This window comes from Chiloscyllium plagiosum, chromosome 7 (genome assembly GCF_004010195.1).
Source record: "Chiloscyllium plagiosum isolate BGI_BamShark_2017 chromosome 7, ASM401019v2, whole genome shotgun sequence".
Classification (NCBI taxonomy): domain Eukaryota; kingdom Metazoa; phylum Chordata; class Chondrichthyes; order Orectolobiformes; family Hemiscylliidae; genus Chiloscyllium; species Chiloscyllium plagiosum.
The window spans coordinates 647,270-666,773 of NC_057716.1; the positions used below are offsets into that span (position 1 = coordinate 647,270).

A 19,504-nucleotide genomic window follows, 5' to 3' on the forward strand; every position below is an offset into this window, starting at 1 on the left:
TGGCTCATCGCCCTTTATATGTTTCTTCTTCCTTGGGATGAACTTCTGTTGTGCCTCCAAACTTTTCCCCAGAAACTCCTGCCATTGCTGCTCCACCATCTTCCCTGTTATGCTCCCCTTCCAATCAACTCTGGTCAGTGCCTCCCTCATGTGTTTGCAGTTACCTTTATTCAATTGCAATACCATTATATCTGACTCTAGTACATACCTCTCAAACTGCAGGGTGAATTCTATCATATTATGGACACTCTCCTCAAGGAGTTCCTTCACTGAAGTTCCCTAATCAACTCTGCCTTATTACATAGCAAATGCAGAACTGTCCATTCCCTAGTGGGTTCTACAGCAAGCTGCTCAAAATACATCACATAGACATTGCATGAATTCCTTTCCTTAGCATTAGCTACCAACCTGATTTTCCCAGTCCACCTGCAGAGTGAAATCGCCATGATTATTGTAATAGTCCATTTCTTACATGCTTAGTATACCCCCTGACTTATTTTCTTCTCCATATCCTGACTACAACTAGAAGGCCTGTACACAACTCCTATCATTATCAGGACTGCAGGGGCGCAAGAAAGCAGCCGCTGCCACATTCTCAAGGGCAATAAATTTGCTGAACTCCCTTGCAATAATGGTCACGCCCTTTCCTGTCCACACACACACACACACACACAATCCATCCAAAAGTATCTGCCAAATGTTGACACACCCAACAATTTTATTTATACATTTGTCTGAATTTTCTGGCAACCATAATCTTGGCTGACAAAATGTTTTGTTCAGATGTCATTCATCAATTAATTAAGGGGATTTGGACTTTGATAGTTGGGCCAGAATTTATGGTTTCTCAACTCTACTCACACAGATTCTACCCTTCCAACTCTATTTCACTTCTTGCTCGTGGATTAATTTCATTTCTTACTAACAAGGCAACCTCTGCCTATCTGCCTGTCCTTGTACCCTTGGATATTTATTTCCCAGCCCTGATCCCCTTGCAGCCATATCTCTGTGATGCCCACAACATTGTACCCATCAATTTCAAACTGCAGTACAAGCTTACCTGCCTTGTTTCATATACTGCATTTCAATCCAATATCCACAGTCCTGCATTGACTGCCCCCCTTCTCATACTTAGTTTAAAGCCCTATCCACAGCCCTAGATATGTGATTTGCCAGGTCTATAGTCCCAGCATGATTCAGGTGGAGACTACCAATTGGAATAGCACCCTCCTTCAACCATATTGGTGTCAAAGTCTCATGAATTCGAACCCATTTCTCTCACACTAACTTTTGAGCCATGCATTTACCACATTTAATCTTGTTGACCCTGTGCAAACTTGCTCATGGCTCAGGTAGTAATTCAGAGACTATTACCTTTTTGGTTCTGCTTTGTAATTTAGCCCCTCCCTGCTCATATTTGCTTTGCAGAACATCTTTTCTCTTTCTACCAGTATCATTGATTCATACATGGGCCATGACAACTAGATTGTTCCCCTTCCACTCCAAATCCTCCTGCACCCCGATGAGATATTCTGAACCTGGGCACTAGGCAGGCAACACAACCTTCAGGACTCTCAATCCTGGCCACAATGTCTATTCACCTGACCGTACTATCCCTAATTATAACTACATTTCCCTTTTCTTCCCCCCTCTTGAAAGGTTCCCTGTACCACAGTGCTATGATCAGTTTACTCATCCGTCCTGCAGCCCACACTCATCCACACAAGAAGCAAGAATTGCAAACCTGTTAGACAAGTTCAAGGATGAAGACTCTTTCAGCAATACTTCCTGGATCCCTCTCCATGCCTCGCTCATAGTCACACCTTCCTGTCCCTGACTAATGATCGGATTCAAGATAGTTAACGTAAGTGATATGATTGTATTAGTTTTAGTGCAACTGATAGGTTGTCCATTCCTCATAGCTGTAGAGAAGTGCCCAGTTGGGTTTAATCTTTGTTTTGAAATAAATTCTATGTTCTCTAAAGCCTGTGAGTGAGCCTGCCAAATGATGAGCTTGCTTTCAGCGGATGATGGGCGGTTTCATCATCCAACATGGTATGTTTGGAGAAGGAGGTCCTAAGAGAGAGAAACCCTCTGGACTGAGTTGAGGACTATATTCTTGACTGTGACTGGAGCTGCTGAAAAAGGGTTTGATAATATATCTACATTCAAAAACAAATTTTAAAGGATGGTATGTACAGAGACTGCTGGACAGGGAATTGTATGATTTTCAACTCGCGACAATGAAGGAACACCAATATTGTTCCAATTCAAGACGTTCTATGTCTCGAAAGGGAACTTACAATTGGTGACATTCCCATACTCCCACTGCCCTTGTCCTTCCAGCTGGTAAATACTTAAAGCGGTAGATATGTTGCCAATCAAGTGGGCTGCTTTGTCCCAAATGACGTCAAACTTCTTGAGTGTTGTTGGAGATGCACCCATTCAGGTAAGTAAAGTGTATTCCAAAATACTTCTGATTAGTGTCTCAAAGATGATGGAGGCATTTGGGGAAATAGACACTGCGTTATTTATCACAGAATTCCCAGTCTCTGACCTGATTTTATTGTCACAGTATTTATATAATTGACCAAATTCAGTTTTGGTCCATGGAAACACCCCAACCCAATCCCACCAGGATGATAGCGTGGGATTCAGAAATGGTAATACTGTTGAATATTAATGAGATATGGAGTTTGCCATTGCCTGGCCATTGTATTGCACAAATGCTACTTCACACTTATCATCCTTAGTCGGGATATTGTCCACGATTTGCAGCATACGGGCATGGACTGCTTCAGCATCAGAATGGTACTGAGCACTGTGCAATCATCTGTGAACATCTCCATTTCTGATCTTATAATGGAGAATGGCATTGTTCATAGTACATCTGCTTAGCATACATCTGCATTTACATTACTTCAGTAAAAGACTGGCATTGTTGAAAATATCAAAATGGATGCACTGAACAAGCAAAGAACAACTTACAAGTAACCATCCATGGTACATGGTGCTAAGAGAAGTTTTAAACAGGAAAACGATCATCAGGATGACACCACAAATGATGACTGAGACATTCTGAATAATCAAGGATGTTTGGGCAACTATAGATTGAAAAAGGATTAAGTTAGTTATTTTGAACTTAATTGCTATTATTCACAATATAATTTTGGAAAATATAAAACCTACTAATATCAGCACAATACTGTTTTTCCACAATTTTGTTATTTATACCATGTCTAACATCTCACAATTTATTCACACAGATCACACAGGTATAAATAAACTAACTTAAGTATTCAAAAAATCATGCAAAAAAAATTCTTTAAATGTAGAAGTTCTCTGTCAATTCTAGGAAGTACTGGAAGAGATTATAACAAAACTATCGACTGGTAAAATTTCACCCCTATAGGATTTACTTGACTTGAACATCTATTTTATGAAATCATGGCATCAGAGGAGCACTTCCCCACTTACAGTCATAAACTCAAACAGCAGAGCAACAAGCCCTTCGGCCCACTATGTCTACGCTGACCAACAAACACTTAAATGTGCTTCTTAAATATTGCAGGAGTTCCTAACACCACCACACTCTCAGGCAAAATGTTCCATATTACTACTCCCCTTTGGGTTAAAAAAGCTTTTCTTAGATCTTCTCTAAACTGTTTACTCCTCACCTTAAACAAATGCCCTCTGGTCTTAGCTATACCTCCACACAGAAGAGATTCTCATAATCTAGTTGTATACCTTATATAACTTTGTATACCTCAATCAGATTCCCCCACAGGCTCCTCTGCTCTAAGGAATATAAACCCAGTCTAACCAATCTCTCCTCATAACTGAGGTTTCTCATCCTGGGGAACATCCTGGTGAATCTCCTCTGCACCTCCAGTGCAATCACATCCTTCTGATAGTGTGATGGCCAGAACTGCACAAAATATTCCATCTATGGCCTAACCAATGTTTTAGAAAGTTATAACAAAACGTCCTTGCTCCTATATTTTATGCCCCGTCTAATGAAGGCAAACATCCTGTATGCCTTCTTCACCAGCTTGTCTTTCTGTGCTGACACCTTCAGGGATCTGTGGACTTGTACACCAAGGTCCTTTGTTCCTCAGTACTCACTAGGAACCTACAATCCATTGTGTACATCTTTCCTTTATGAGATTTTCCAAAATGTAAAACCTTATCAGAATTAAATTACATCTGCCATTGTTCTGCCCAATTTACCAGCTGATCAATAACACACCCTAGCCTGAGGTCATCCTCCTCACTACCAACAACATCACCAATTTTTGAGTCATCTGCAAATGTATTAATTATACCTTCTACATTCACATTTATCAGGATATTCCTGATAAAGAGCTTATGCTCGAAATGTCGACTCTCCTGCTCTTCCAATGCTGCCTAACCTGCTGCATTTTCTCAGTGCCACACTTTTGACTCTGATCTCCACCATTTGCAATCCTCACTCTCTCCTATTCACATTCACGCAGTTATGTACAGACCCCTGCTGTAGATAACAAACAGCAAGGGTCACAGCACCGATCTCTGTAGTACACTGCTAGTCACAAGCTTCCAATCACAATACCATCCCTCCAATATCACCTTTTGCTTCCTATTTGTAAACCAATTTTATCAAACTTGCCTTAGATCCCATGGGTTCTTACCTTTTGGACTAGCCTTCCATGTGGGACCTTGTCAAAGGCCTTACTGAAGTCCACATAAACTACCTCAACTGCACTACCCTCGTCAAACGTTTGTAACTTTCTCGAAAACACAATTAGACAGAATTTCTCCCTAACAAGTCCAAGCTGACTATCATTGATCAATCACTCCTTTTCCAAGTGTTGATTAACCCTGTCCTTCAGAATGTTTATCCTACTGCAGATATTGTCTGTTAATGAAATGCCCATAGTTTCATGACATGTGCTTTAAACAGATGAGTTTCTATGCCAGCAGCTCAGTTCATCAAGTTAACATTCATTCATCTGTTTTCTGTTTACAAGATTGCTGCATGTATAATCCCTTTTGCTTGTCTTGCTTGATTCTTATAAAACTCGGAAGATTGCAATAAGTCATTGCTTTCCTTTATTTATGATTTTACAACAAGACTTTACATTCTTTTGTGTGCTTTTCTCATCTTCTAGTTTCACTGCTTTACATAGATAGTGCACTCCTTTCTCTGCTCAAGGTTATTTCAAATTCTGATGATATTAGATTAGATTCCCTACAGTGTGGAAACAGGCCCTTCGGCCCAACTAGTCCACATTGACCTTCCAAAGAGTAACCCACCCAAACCCATTTCTGTCTGACGAATGCACCGAACACTATGGGCAATTTAGCATGGCCAATTCACCTGACCTGCACATCTTTGGACTGTGGGAGTAAACCGGAGCACCTGGAGGAAACCCACGCAGGCACAGGGAGAATGTGCAAATTCCACACAGACAGTCGCCCGAGGTTGGAATTGAACCTGGGACCCTGGTGCTGTGAGCCACTGAGCCACCGTGCTGCCAAAAAAATAAATGTAGTGATGTCACCTATGATGCACCTCACTTGAATTTTGGAAAGAACATGTTTTTATCACTAAACAATATAGTGCAATTGTCATTAAGGGTAGAAAGGAGGGTTGTAGAATTAATGGTATTGAATAAATGCTGAAGACACACTCCACCCAAATCCTTTCCATTGAATTTCACTGACTGTAGTAGCTGAATGTTTTGTTAAACTGACCTCTCTACTGAGGAAGTGCAAAGAAAGTTGTGTAACCATGGCTGCCTGCAGTTGAGCACGTCTTACTTAATTTTACTGAGTGCAATATTTAACAGAAAGGGCACAGCGGTTAGCATATATGCCTTGCAGCACCAAGGACCTGGGTTTGATTCCAGCCTTGCACAACTGTGTGAAGTTTGCACATCCTCCCTGTGTCTGTGGGGGTTTCCTCTGGATGCTCAGGTTTCCTGCTACAGTCCAAAGATATGCAAGTTGGCCACACTGAAAATTGCCCCATGGTACCCAGGGATGTTCAAGTTGGGTGGTTTAGCCATGGCAAAAACCCAAGTGGTGAATGGTGGTAGGGATGCTATTCTGGATGGTCAGCATGGATTTGATGAGCCAAGTGGTGTCTTTCTGCACTGTAACGATTCTATGAATGATGGTGATGAAATTAGAATGGAGTTTTTCTTCTATCATAGGGTCACAGAGTCATAGAGCTGTATAGCATGGAAACAAACCCTTCGGTCCAACTCGTCCATGCAACCAAATATCTTGAATTAATTTAGTCCCATTTGCCAGCATTTGGCCAATATCCCTTTTAAACCCTTCTTAATCATGTACTCATCCAGACGCCTTTTAAATGTTTTAATTGTACCAGCCTCCACCACTTCCTCCAGCAGCTCATTGCATACATGCAACACCCTCTGCATGAAATAGTTGCCCCTTTGGTCCTTTTTAAATCTTTCCCCTCTCATCTTTAACCAATGCCCTCTAGTTTTGGACTCCCCTATTCTGGAGAATAGATCTTGGCTATTCACCCTATCCATGCCCTAATTATTTTATAAACCGCTATAAGATCGCCCCTCAGCCTCCGACACTCGAGGGAAAATAGCCCCAGACTTTTTAGTCTCTCCCTATAGCTCAAATTCTTGTAAGTCTTTTCAGAACCCAATCAAGTTTCATAACATAATTCTTATAGCAGGAGACAAAATCTCCGAAAGGGGCTTAACCAATGTCCTGTGCAGCTGCTACATGACCTCCCAACTCCTATACTCAGCTAAGAAGGTCATGACTGAAAAACATTGCATCATATTTTTGTCTTGTTAAAGCTGGTTTTGAGGATGTTTGAGCAAGTTGGAAGACTAATCCTGTGCACATGATAATCTAGTACACAGTGAGGCAACACAGTAAGCATTTTTTAAGGAAAAGCACTGAAGACATATTTAGAAGCAATTAGGATTCAACCCTAATGGAGAAAATTGGTATAATTGTGAATTATAGTTACATAATAGGTTGAAGTCAGTGAAATAGGACATTAGGATTAACGAGATATTTTCATTGTGATTGGGCTAATTAACTTGAGGTGGCAAATATCCAAAATTGCCTGTGAAACTCCTAACAGTATGGACCAATCTGAAGTTAATGAGGTGCTGGATCATATTATGGCATGACTAAGCATGAGGTTTGCACTTAGTGTTAGTAAGTGAACGTGTTGCAAATTATGTCTTTCACTCAAAGAAACTCTCACATCACTGAAATCAACCTTGAAGATAGGTTTGTAGGTGGCCTAAGAAACGATAAAATCAAAGTCAAGAATTTGAGGAACTATAAAACGCTGACATGGAAGGACGCCTGCAATGAGGCCACTGTTATGGAAATGGCAGAAAGAGAGAGTGCTAAATTCCAAGGGTGTTCTTTTGTTGATCCAGCAAAAGAGCTCCACCAGATTTCTATAAGATCCAGGCCTCAAAAGCGAAAGTTGCAGTCTCAGAATCAGAAATCTAAATTTTACTATTTCCATGGTAGTCGCCAACCTTTAAAATGCCACTGTTTGCTTTCAAAGCCTGCAGTAAGTCATGATTTGTGATTTACACATGAAAGAAGTGAAACTATCACTGTATTCTAACAGATGAAAGGCTTAACAGACAATCAATTTTTCAATGTATAATTTCAGTTACATCACACTGTAAATTTTTGCTATAAGTTCTGTGTGTTAGGATTGAGCCCTCCACTACCACCTGATGAAGGAGCGACCCTCCGAAAGCTAGTGTGCTTCCAATTAAACCTGTTGGACTATAACCTGGTGTTGTGTGATTTCTAACTTTGCAGTAAGTCAGATATATTCAGACTGCATGCAGGAGTAGATGAAACAGTAATGCTCCTCAGGTCACAGTATTTCACTAGGTTGAGACTGTAATAGATCTAAACTAGATCAGGAGACTGGAAATCCCTGAAGGTGCATGTGATCAATAGTGGATCTGAAGATAATGTTATCAAGCAGGAAAATCAAAATTTGAGCTCAGTGATGGAGCACGAACAACTCATGGAAGAGGAGAGCAATAGAGCTGAAGATAAACTTCAACACGTATTTGAAATGGAAGTTGAAGAATCAGAACTGGTTATCTTCAGCAGTATCTCTTACTTTGGAAGGTGAATACAAGAAGTCACATGCAAAGCTCTTGTGAAAATGACTAGTCATTCCAATCAAAGTGACCCAGTGTTAGAATACTTCCCACTACTTAATAGTGGGAACAAATCCTCCCTGGTGAGAAGGAATTGGCTTCAGAAGATAAGGTAGAGCTGAGTCAAATTACAGGTCATTCTGCTGTAACGCAATTGATGAATTGGGAACGTTGTTTCTAAAGTGCAAACTTTTAAAATGTGTGTTGGCTGTAACACGATTACACTTTAAGTGCCATTTCTAAAGCGCATTTTTTTTTATAAAGCAGGGTTGCACAAGAATGGAACCATCACATTGTTGAAGAACTGACTGTATTTAAAGCAAGGATCAGAAAGAATCCACCTGTCATTGTAGAAGTGCTAAAAGAGCAGCGAGCGATAAAACTAAGCATCACAAGACCAAAGTCAAAATAAAGGACAATTTACTCTTGACAATTTTCAAGGCCAGACCAGTGCCTTCTACACAGTTAGAAGCAAAGGGTAAAGAGCTGAATAAACTAAAAAAATTAGGGAACAATTAAAAAGGTTAAGAGCAGTGAATGGACCCTATCCATTGTGATATTTATAAAGTAGATGAATGCATTCAAATTTGTGAATATTGTAAGCAAACAGAAAAGAAGGTGATTGAGAATTATACTTTATCGACTGCCTACTAATGAAGATTTATTTCCTAATTTAGCCACTGGAAATGCAGTCAGTATAATATATTTTGTCAAATGCATATCTATAATTAGAATTAACTGAGAAGAGCAAAGAACGTTTTACTATTCATACAAAGGGTTATACCTGTTTGAAAGGTTCCTATTTGGGGTGTTTACTACTCCCACGGTGTTCCAGAGCATCTCACATAATGGAGGATGGTGTGGAGAAATCTAGAACATTTCCTCATGTACTTCAATAATGTTGAAAAAGAGGGTCAATTAATCATGTATGGTTATATTATGTTCCATAAATCCTTGCATCATAGGAAGTTCACCTAGTTAAATGACAGCCTATATTTGTTTCAGAGAAGGGCACACAATGCCTGGCAGTACAGCTTTAGATGTGGACATTGATTTTGAAGGTATGATATTGAAATAACTCCACAGAGGCTGGTCTCCTGTTCCCTAGCCACCCTTTATTTACACTTAGAACATGGAACATCACAGCAGTACAGGCTCTTCAGCCTTCAATAATAGAACTTGGAATATCCTTGACACTGATCCAGCTCCTTCAGAGTCAGTGCTGAGAGTGAACCAGATATCTGATACTCCTGTTCTCATCTGTCAGCCAGGGCTCCCTTACTGGACCAGATTAACAGGCCCAATTAGGGAACTCATGTTCTATGAGATCCACCTGGCTGACCTTGTTACAGGTATTGAATACTCTAAGCAGATTATGCAGAAACAAACAGTCTTTCAAGATTTCCTATGAAGACTGATTAACTTCCTGCCATCAAGTTTCCTGTGAAATAGTTTATATACACAAATGACATCCCAGTGTCTGCTAGTTTGATAAGTGAAGAAGAAAGTCATCAGGTTCTGTTCTTTGCAGAGTTCATTATGTAATAAATGACTGGCCTAAGAAATGTGATTATGAAAAACTACAGAGGTTTCTCACACAAAGGAATGAACTCAGTGTAGACCAAGGCTGTCTTCTATGCAATTAAAAATATCAGCATCCTACCAAGATTTTGAAAAAGATGTTAGACGAAGTTCATCAAAAGCACACAAAGATAACCCATATCAAAGGAGGAGCAGAAATCTATTTTTTGGTATCCAAAGGTGCATAAAGACACAGAAGAGTTGGGGAAATTTGTGAAGTGCATCTCAAAATGAACAGTAAGCCAAACAAGATTTGTTTCACTCCAGTGTCAAATACAGAAAGAACATGACAAAGATATTGATTTCTTTGATGTGGAAAAGTATGACTACCTCGATTTAATAGCTATATCAAGCGGATATATGTTGAATTTTTGTTCAATAACACATGTGCCACATTGTTGAGGCTTTGAGAAGTTGATTTGCAATTAGTAGGTTTTTGGAGCTGTTGGTGTAAAATAATGGTCCCTAGATTACGTCAGAAGTGTTTGAAATATCTTGGAGTAAGAATGCAGTGAAACTACCTCAAATATCAACATATCACCGAGCATCAAATGGGTGCTCCAGAAAAAAGTGTGAAGAACTTTATTCACTAGGTCACCAGTTAGGCAATTCCCTACAGAATTCACAACATGGGGCTCACCTCGCGTTTAAACATACTTCTAAGCAAGGCTTAGTTTGTTTGATATCAATAGGGAACCAAGACAAAGTAAGTCATGACACACAAGCCATGAAACTTAGGAAGTTCAGCACTGGTCAAAAGGTCATGGTGCAAAGTAACTGAAGTGTCAAGGAGAAGTATGTCATTAAATGTTGATGTGCATACAGATATCAAGTGAAGACTGCAAATAGACTCAGTCTGCGTCATGTAGATTATTTGCTTGAAAGAGGAAATTAATGACAAGAGGTCTTGATTAGCCTTGTGTCATTCAAATTCCTTATCCCGCTCAAAGTAAAAGTCAAAAAGAAAGCAGAAGTCATAAAGAAACTGGAAGTTTGCTGGTGTCACAGAATCTACCAGTTCAGTAAAATGAACCAGGATCTTCAATGAAGGCAAATCAATCAATGCCATAGTCCCTACGATTAAAAGGAATTTATAGTCAAAGTCAAAATTCAGACTGACATTTTAAAGGATGTTGGGGAGAGTACAGTCAAGCAATGCATTTGGAAGGTGATACACAGATTGCAAAAAAAAAGTCAGATAGTTCAACTGAAAGTATGTAGGAATGAGGAGGAAATTGTTCTTTTCAATATTTCTTGTTAAGGAATAATATTTTGATTAAAGATATGTTGGTATCAAAAAAACTTATTAACATGTGAGTTGTACTGAAAGTATTGGTCATATATGTATTTTAGTTGTGACTTCAGTAAATTCAAATGTATAATCCAACCTTTTAAATTGCCACATATTGTTACTATCAGTTTAGTCAAATGGTAGATCTTGGGGATTTACATGTCCATCATATTGCATTTTAATATGCAAGTTGCTTTTTAATTGTGGATAGGGATTACGATCTAGAGTAAATATTCTCCTCTCTACTGTGTAATAGTGTGAATGGTGGCAAAATGTGAAAGGAATGAAAAGAAATCAGTGCTTCGACTTAAGAGAAAATGTTTTGTGATTTTCCCCGAAGCCTTGAATGGTGACTTACATGGTTCTGATAGGTCACTTTTCAAGAAGAGACACACATGCATCTCATGCATCTACACGGTATCCATCTTAGGTTTCTTAGCTTGCTTTGGTAGTGGTCACTCACTTTGCACTTACTGAAAGGCTGCCAGTCTCCATATACTTCACATTGCTTTCTTACTGCACTGGGTCATTAGTATTCAGTTACAGACTAGAGTCAGTGGATTACATTGTTTTTTAGTACAGTGGGAGGGGAATATTGGTAGTTGAGAGGATGAGGTGGATGACAGCCAATAAATGAATATGATGCATGCAGTAGTCAGAATTGTACTCAATGAGACTTGGTGTCAGGTGAAGTGTAGTAGCAGAGTTAGAATGAATGGTAACTTTTCGCTTGAGAAGTAGCAGAGCCATAGTAGTGGCATGTACCCATGCAGAGTGCAAAACGTCAGTGACCATCTTCTTGCCCTGCTAGATGTTCCAGTTCACCTCGGACAGAGCACTAAGCCTGGCTACAATTTGGGTCCAAGCTGGTTGTTTCTGGTGATGTGGTCTTCTGTGGTGGTCCACGGGAAAAAGGACTGCCTTCAGGTCCTGGTCTGTAAAGTGAGGAGCAAATGTTCCTTCCTTTTGGGCTGTTTTTGTGAACACATAAGCTCGAGAACCATAGCATGAAGTCTTCTTCCTGTCTTGAGCTGTCTGAAGGGAAGTGGAGCTGGTTCTTAACAATGATGCCAGTGGTGCAAATTCCTGAAGGTCTCAGCAGTGGGGGAACCCTTCCACCACTCAGGCCACACAATTCCCAAAGAAAGGTGCTCGAGTGCGAAATCTGCATAATTAATGACGATTGCATGAAAAGAGTCATTTCTTTAAAACTAGACATTTCTTTGCACAAATGCTCACAGCGTAAGGGGTGAAGTCTAATTGGGTCAACAAGCCTTCCCAAGTGAGGCAACCACACTGGCTCACACTAGCAAACGTAATTGGGGTCAAACTGAAAAAATTCTGAAAAAGTGGCTTTGCTCGAATGGAGCAATATGGAATGGAACTTAAAGGGGATGGCAGTCTGTTTCACTGAAAGGATCCTGAGGAATGTAAGGGGGAGACTGGGTTGCAGAAGGAACAGTCACAATGATCCTAGCGAGCAAGAAAGGGTGGGAGCTGCAAATTTAGTGTCAGAAATATAATGGTGCACTGGAGAGGGAGAGCAAGCAGGTGAGTTGAACAAAGGATAGTGTAAGGGTAAGACTGGGATTGGATCTGGAGGAGACATAGATCAAGGGAAGAGCAGGAGTATCGTGGGTGATAGTGACAGGAACAGTAGTCACAGGGGAAAATGAAAGAAACACAGATGGATTACCAAGGTAAGAGAAGGCCTTCTATAAAGATGGAGGGAGAAGTGTAGTACTCTCAGAAAGTGAGGGCATAGAGTGTGTTCCACCTGTGATTCTGAAGGTCACACATCATTGAACATCCTCACCATAGGCTCTTTTCAAATCTCAGCTCGCGGCGTGTCTGGCATCTCCCACTCAGCGGCCCCCAAGTGCAGTTGTGAGTTCACTGATGTCCTCTACAACATAACAATACAGTTTATCCAGTTCACCTTGGACCCTCAGAACCAAGTTGCCCAAACTCTGTGATTTACAGCCCTTAATGGGTTCTCACAAACACAAAACAAGGGACCATAAACAAAACACATATATGCTGCTCAGCACTCCATGGCCTGAATCCTAATAGGAAGGGATTTTTCACTCTGTCAATGTCACACTCGATGATGCACTGTGCTCCAAACTGCACATGATCTCTGGCACTTCTGCCAAATATTCCACTACTGCTGCTGCATCTCCATTTATTCATTAATGGTCATGTCCAAAGACTCATCATCTATCCTGGGATCAGCAGTGGCTTGTTCATCAGAAGTCCTCCACGTGTGAGGGAGACCTCAGCCGTTTCTTCTTCCCCTAGCTGTGCCCACTAGAACGGGACACAAAGCCTGGTCTAGTTACTTTATCCATTGCAGTGAATGTCACTGTGCTGGTGGAGGGTGGAGAGGAAGGTCTTGGCTGTGCATTCTCTGAGGATTGGAATTCTTACTCCTCTGAGATGTGATTTAATCGATTGGTAGAGATGGGCCTGGGGCTCAGGTTCTTTGTTATTTTGACCTGGCTTGGAAGTGGGATCCAGAGGAAGCTAAGAAAATCTCAAAGATTTGTCAGTGACTCAAGCCATCGTCCTTAACCAAGTTTTCATTAAGATATTAGGCACTCATTGTGTATATGGGAGTAGCAGATTGGGCACCTTTCCATTTGACAGCTATAGATATTCAATGCTGCCCACAGCACAGGCACGTTTCCCTTCATCTCCTGCAGGCTCAGTGGTCTGCTCCTCACAGGAGGACAGGAGTCTTATGTTAAGCAATCCATCATTGTTTGGGCATGATCATCTTTACTGTGCATATTTTCCTCCTGCAGGAGTGAAAAGTTAAAAGAGACATGCCTGTGTAAAGCACCACCATGGCTGCTTTGATATAGATTGGGATGTAAATTCCCAGAAATTTGGTTTGGTTTGTGCACTATCAGAGAGAAGAATGTGGTTGGGGAAAGTTTAACGTTAGAAGGTTCTTCTTAAATATGGCTCAATGTTGTCAACGATCTACATTGATAAAAAACAATAAAGTATGATATCACGTGTGCTGAGAAACCTGTGAGCTATTCATCTCAAGGCCATTTGTGGTTGTTTCCTAGCCCCATGCAGCTTTTGATGAAAAGTAATGCCTTCATTCTCCTAGTTGTGAAAAACGTTAATGATGGGATGGTGCATGAACTGCTGTGTCAGGTCACTCCTTTTATATTTGAAGTGTGTACCCTGCTAGATGTGTGAGATGCAATACCCAGTGGTGAAAGTAATGCTACGTTGGTGGTTTCAATAAAGTGACTGACATTGATGCACATGAGACATGTAATGGAAATGTCTGGCACCCAGTCTTCTTTGTGACAGTCCTTTGTAGTGGCAACCTTTCAATGCCAACCCATATTCATAGGGCCACGAAACATTGAGTATACGGTGGGACATATCCTGACAGAACACAGCAAATCATTCATCCTCTTGTGGCACTGGAGCCCTCAGGCTCCCTTGAGTCACGAGGTCTAACCTCCATAGCCACCTCTTTCCCAGGCTGCTTATGTCAGTTGGGATGGTCTCTTATTGCCACCTCTAAGGAAAAAAGAAACTTCCTTTTGTTTTGGACTGCCTTCAGGAGGCATTACTGAAGCAAGCATAGCATGCCTTTTGCCTGGTGTTTGACATCTCCAGCACTGAAGTACTGTTCAGTTGCCTTCCAAATATGTCAACCAGAAGTTGAAACCAGAAGGGTCCCAGTGTGGGGCAGAACTTCCTGTCTGGCCGTAAAATTTGGTGTTTTACCTGTGAATGCATATGTAATAAGCTGAGATGGATGAAAGCTATTAGGAAGCTCCACCTGCCCCTGAGCAAACGTACCTCCCACTTTTAAGTCCACCTTCACATTTAGTTTAAAATAAAACAAGATTCCACCTCATGAGTGGGAAACATTTTGGAAAGAGAAAGCAATGGTGAAACAAGGATGTAATAAAGAAACATAAGAACTAAAGAACTCTTAAAATGCAGTAATTAAATGGAATTTAAGCCCTTTACTCTTGTTTTTCATACACAATGCGCTTCCAGCACACTTAAGTATACTAATGTATTTGAAGAAACACTACAGTCACTCTTCACACAGCAAAGTTTTACAAATCGCAATGAGGCAATCATCAGATCATTGATTTTCGTGATGTTGCTTGAAGGATAAATACTGATCAGGACACAGATGATTACCCACACCCTCTTCTTCAAAATAGTTCCATCTTTTATATCCATCAGAAAGAACAGGTGAAGCCTCATTTTAACATCTTATCCATAAGAAAGCACCCCACAGCAGTATAAGCCTCTGCTCTGATGTCCCTAGAGTGTGACTTTAGATCAGTGCATTAATTGGAAGGCCAGATTACTGCCCACAGAGCAACACCAAAAACTTATAGTCCTGCTGAGTCACTTCTCCATTTCTCTCATCTATTTCTTGGACTGTGAACAACACTGGGATATATTAATGTAAATCCCCATGCCCAGAGAAATCCTTGTTGGATCATAAACCTCTATAAAGATAATCTTGACAGCACCCGTACAATATATTCGGTAAGAGTCTGAACTCAAAGGTTGAGTTGCAATATGGAGAGTGTCTCTACATCAAGACTGCCAGGAAATTTAAATCTCTACTTCTTCCAAATTCAGAAACAGTGAAGTAGAAATACTACAGTTCACAAATTCATAACAGAAAGATGCAGCAACATGTAACATTAAATGTGCACTAGATTTTTATTACTATCTTCAGGACTGCAACAATGACAACTTATGCCTTTATAGTGCCTTTAACGAAATGAAACATTTCAAGAATCTTCACGGGAGCATTACAAACAAAGTATGATAATGAACCACACATGGAAATATTAGGTCAGATGACCAAAGCACTTAGTCAAATAATTTTAAGAGTACTTTAAGGAGGAAAGCAAAGAGATGTGAGGATGGACTTCCAGATCTTAAATGCCAGGCAATTTTAAACAAACTACCAATAAATTGGGATTCTCCAGAAGTCAGAAGGAGAGAAGGACAGATAATGTGGGAGGTTTGAAGAAAATTACAAAGATAGTGAGGGGCCACAGAAAGATTTAAAAATAAGGATAGGACTTTTAAAAACAAGACATTGCATGACAAGGAGATAACTTCATACAGTGAGTGCAAGGGGTGATGAGTGAATGGGACTTGTTGCAAGTTAAGACATGGACAGTGAAGTTTTGGATGGTTCACAGAGATAGTAGTGGGCACCGAGCCAGGAATGCATAAATCAAAATGTGTCATTTGAAAACATACATTATATTTACTTTCACTGTTCATCTTTTCATGGAAGAAAGACTTGCACTAAACAGCCAAAGTTATGCAGTAAGTGCTGATTTGTAGACAAGACATAGAAGATGTTTTAAAAAAAAGGTATACAAGATTCTTGGCTTTACAAGTAGAGGCATGGAAGAGGAAAGAAATTAAGCAGTACAGGAAATTCAGAAAGAACAGCTTAGACCCCCATTCTATTCGCCGAGCTGGAAGTTTTTGTTGCAAACGTTTCATTCCCTGGCTAGGCGACATCATCAGTGCTTGGGAGCCTCCTGCGAAGCGCTTCTTTGATGTTTCCTCCGGTGTTTATAGTGGTCTGTCCCTGCCGCTTCCGGTTGTCAGTTTCAGCTGTCCGCTGTAGTGGTTGGTATATTGGGTCCAGGTCGATGTGTTTGTTGATGGAGTTTGTGGATGAATGCCATGCCTTTAGGAATTCCCTGGCTGTTCTCTGTCTGGCTTGCCCTATGATAGTAGTGTTGTCCCAGTCGAATTCATGTTGCTTGTTGTCTGCGTGTGTGGCTACTATCATAGGGCAAGCCAGACAGAGAACAGCCAGGGAATTCCTAGAGGCATGGCATTCATCCACAAACTCCATCAACAAACACATCGACCTGAACCCAATATATCAACCACTACAGCGGACAGCTGAAACTGACAACCGGAAGCGGTAGGGACAGACCACTATAAACACCGGAGGAAACATCAAAGAAGCGCTTTGCAGGAGGCTCCCAAGCACTGATGATGTCGCCTAGCCAGGGGACGAAACGTTTGCAACAAAAACTTCCAGCTCGGCGAACAGAACCACAACAACGAGCACCCGAGCTACAAATCTTCGCACAAACTTTGAACCCCCATTCTAGGCATTACACTTTATGGGGATTAGCAAGCCTTGCAGAAGTTTATTAGAATTACAGAAGGGACACATGATTTCAATTGTTTGGGCAGACTAGGGAAACTATGGTTGTTCCTCTTCCAGAGAAATTAAAGTGGAGATTTTAAAGTTCAATATCATGATGGGTTTGATAGAGTTAATGAGGAGAAATTGTAAATGGCAGAGAGTTGGTAGCCAGAGGACATAATTTAAAGAAATTGACAAACAAACTAGATGCAACATGAGAAAAAAAACACAATTGCACTGCCAGCTATTGTGATCCAAAATACTGTGCCCTTATGGGTAGTGGTAAAGGTTTTAAAAGTATTATTTAAATGGAAAATGGATAAGCACTTGAAGATTAAAAAAATGCAATGGGGAAAAATGAATGAAACTAATTGGCCACCTCTATCAAAAAGAATTGGCGCAGGCATAATTACTGTCGTGGCCACCTTCTCTGCAGAATTATTCATTAGTTGATTTTAAAATTGCTCACAGTATGGTACCTATACAGCAATAGTAAATAATCAGTTAACTCATTTTCATGGAATTAGTTATGAATGAATATTGGCCAAGACAATATTCATTCAAAAAAGGTGTCACATACTCACTTCAAAAAAGGTGTCACATACTCATCTAAACAAGCAGAAAGCTATTTGTTTAAAGCCACTTTCAAAAATTGGCACCTTTGATAATGCAGGATTCTTCAATAATGCACTGAAGTTTCAGCTGAGGTTATATGCTTGGGTCCTAGAGTGGAACTTAAAGCCTGTAAAAGTTTGACTAAGTGGTGATTTTTCTATTACTCAGCCAGAATGCCACTATTCAGTTGAATATTTATTTGTGTAAAAAAAGCGCAATTGACAAATTTTCCAGACATCTGGAAAATAATTTCTCATTATGAAAATGGCAAGATTTCATCACCTTCCCACCTCCCCCTCCAACTCCTGTGCAAGTTCTCCTTCTGTTCACTGTCCTCAAACAAGTCTTAGCCTCTTGTTATGCCAATTCTCTACAGAATCTGGTACACCATTAATATTCTGCCTGCTCTCTCAGGGGCAGGCTTTAGAGGATCTTGCTATAGCTAAGACACTAGATCAGTGTTTGAGCTCACATAATGACCATCTGCTGTTATTCTTACATCTTGAATGTGCTTTACTGTATGCAGTTTTGTAGCAGTTTGCATTGACCATGTTTTTTAAAGGATAAATTTATTTCTAAGAAGCCATCCAATCAATTTGTCTTCGTTCTTCAACAGGGAAACCTGTTATTTCCTTAAGAAATAGACAATATGAACATTTTGTGCAAACTCCATTCACACAATTAATTATTTCATAGTTGTTACAGCTGTTTATTAAAGGACACAATTCTCTGTTCATGTGCACCAGTGGTTTTTTTTGGTGGTTAACGTAATGGCCAGAGGAACGCAAATGGTGGCTTCCAGTACTTTAAGAATGTCACAACATTTGAAAGCCGCTGTCAATCTCTCCCCCCACAGACTAATTTTTAGATCAAAATAAGACATCATTGCTCCGGCTAACTCACTAATCTGCCGCAAGCTGACTATTCAGTTGACAAATGTAGTCGGCATGTCTTTCTTAAATGAATATGGCAGAAGTGCTTGAATTTTATTGGAACTCTTACAATCCTTGACAACACCAAGTTAATGCTGTTCCTTGCATACATATTTGGTTCCAGGAAATTGAAATGATTTTTCTTTACTTACACTTTATATTTTGGCCAAAGTACCCTGCCACCAAATCAAGGTGATCTTAGGGTGATTTGGAGATACTGGTGTAAAAAGTTAAAAATCACACAACACCAGTTTATGATCCAACAGGTTTAATTGGAAGCACCAGCTTTCAGAACGCTGCTCTTTCATCAAATGGTTGTGGAGTACACAATTGTAAGACACAGAATTTATAACAAAAGTTTACAGTGTGATGTAACTGAAATTATACATTGAAAAGCACATTGATTCCTTGTTAAGTCTCTCGTCTGTTAGAATGACCATGTTAGTTTCACTTCTTTCATATGTAAATGACAAAACTTTTTTAAAAAGTTACATTCTCAGGTTAACTTTGACAATTGGTGTCAGCCCAGATAATGTGTTGATGCTGTTAGCCACCTGTATATGCTGCTGTCTGTGCCATAATGTTTAGACTGATTCTAATCTAAAAAATGAATTAACAGAATCTTACATGGATTCATGCAGTTTTTGAGCAAAATACAATATAACTCTGCAAGTACAAATTCACCCCACAAACGTATTTGTCAATGTGTTCA

The 19,504-nt window shown here is 40.1% G+C and overlaps 1 protein-coding gene across 1 annotated transcript in view; it reads right to left on the reverse strand.

The window, feature by feature from the left end:
* slc40a1 (solute carrier family 40 member 1) overlaps nt 1-19,504 on the reverse strand; it is a 59,493-nt gene that overhangs the window by 27,956 nt on the left and 12,033 nt on the right. The window contains exon 4 of the mRNA XM_043692831.1: nt 2,989-3,104. Coding sequence (XP_043548766.1) covers nt 2,989-3,104 — 116 coding nt within the window. The remainder of the gene's footprint in view (nt 1-2,988; nt 3,105-19,504) is intronic.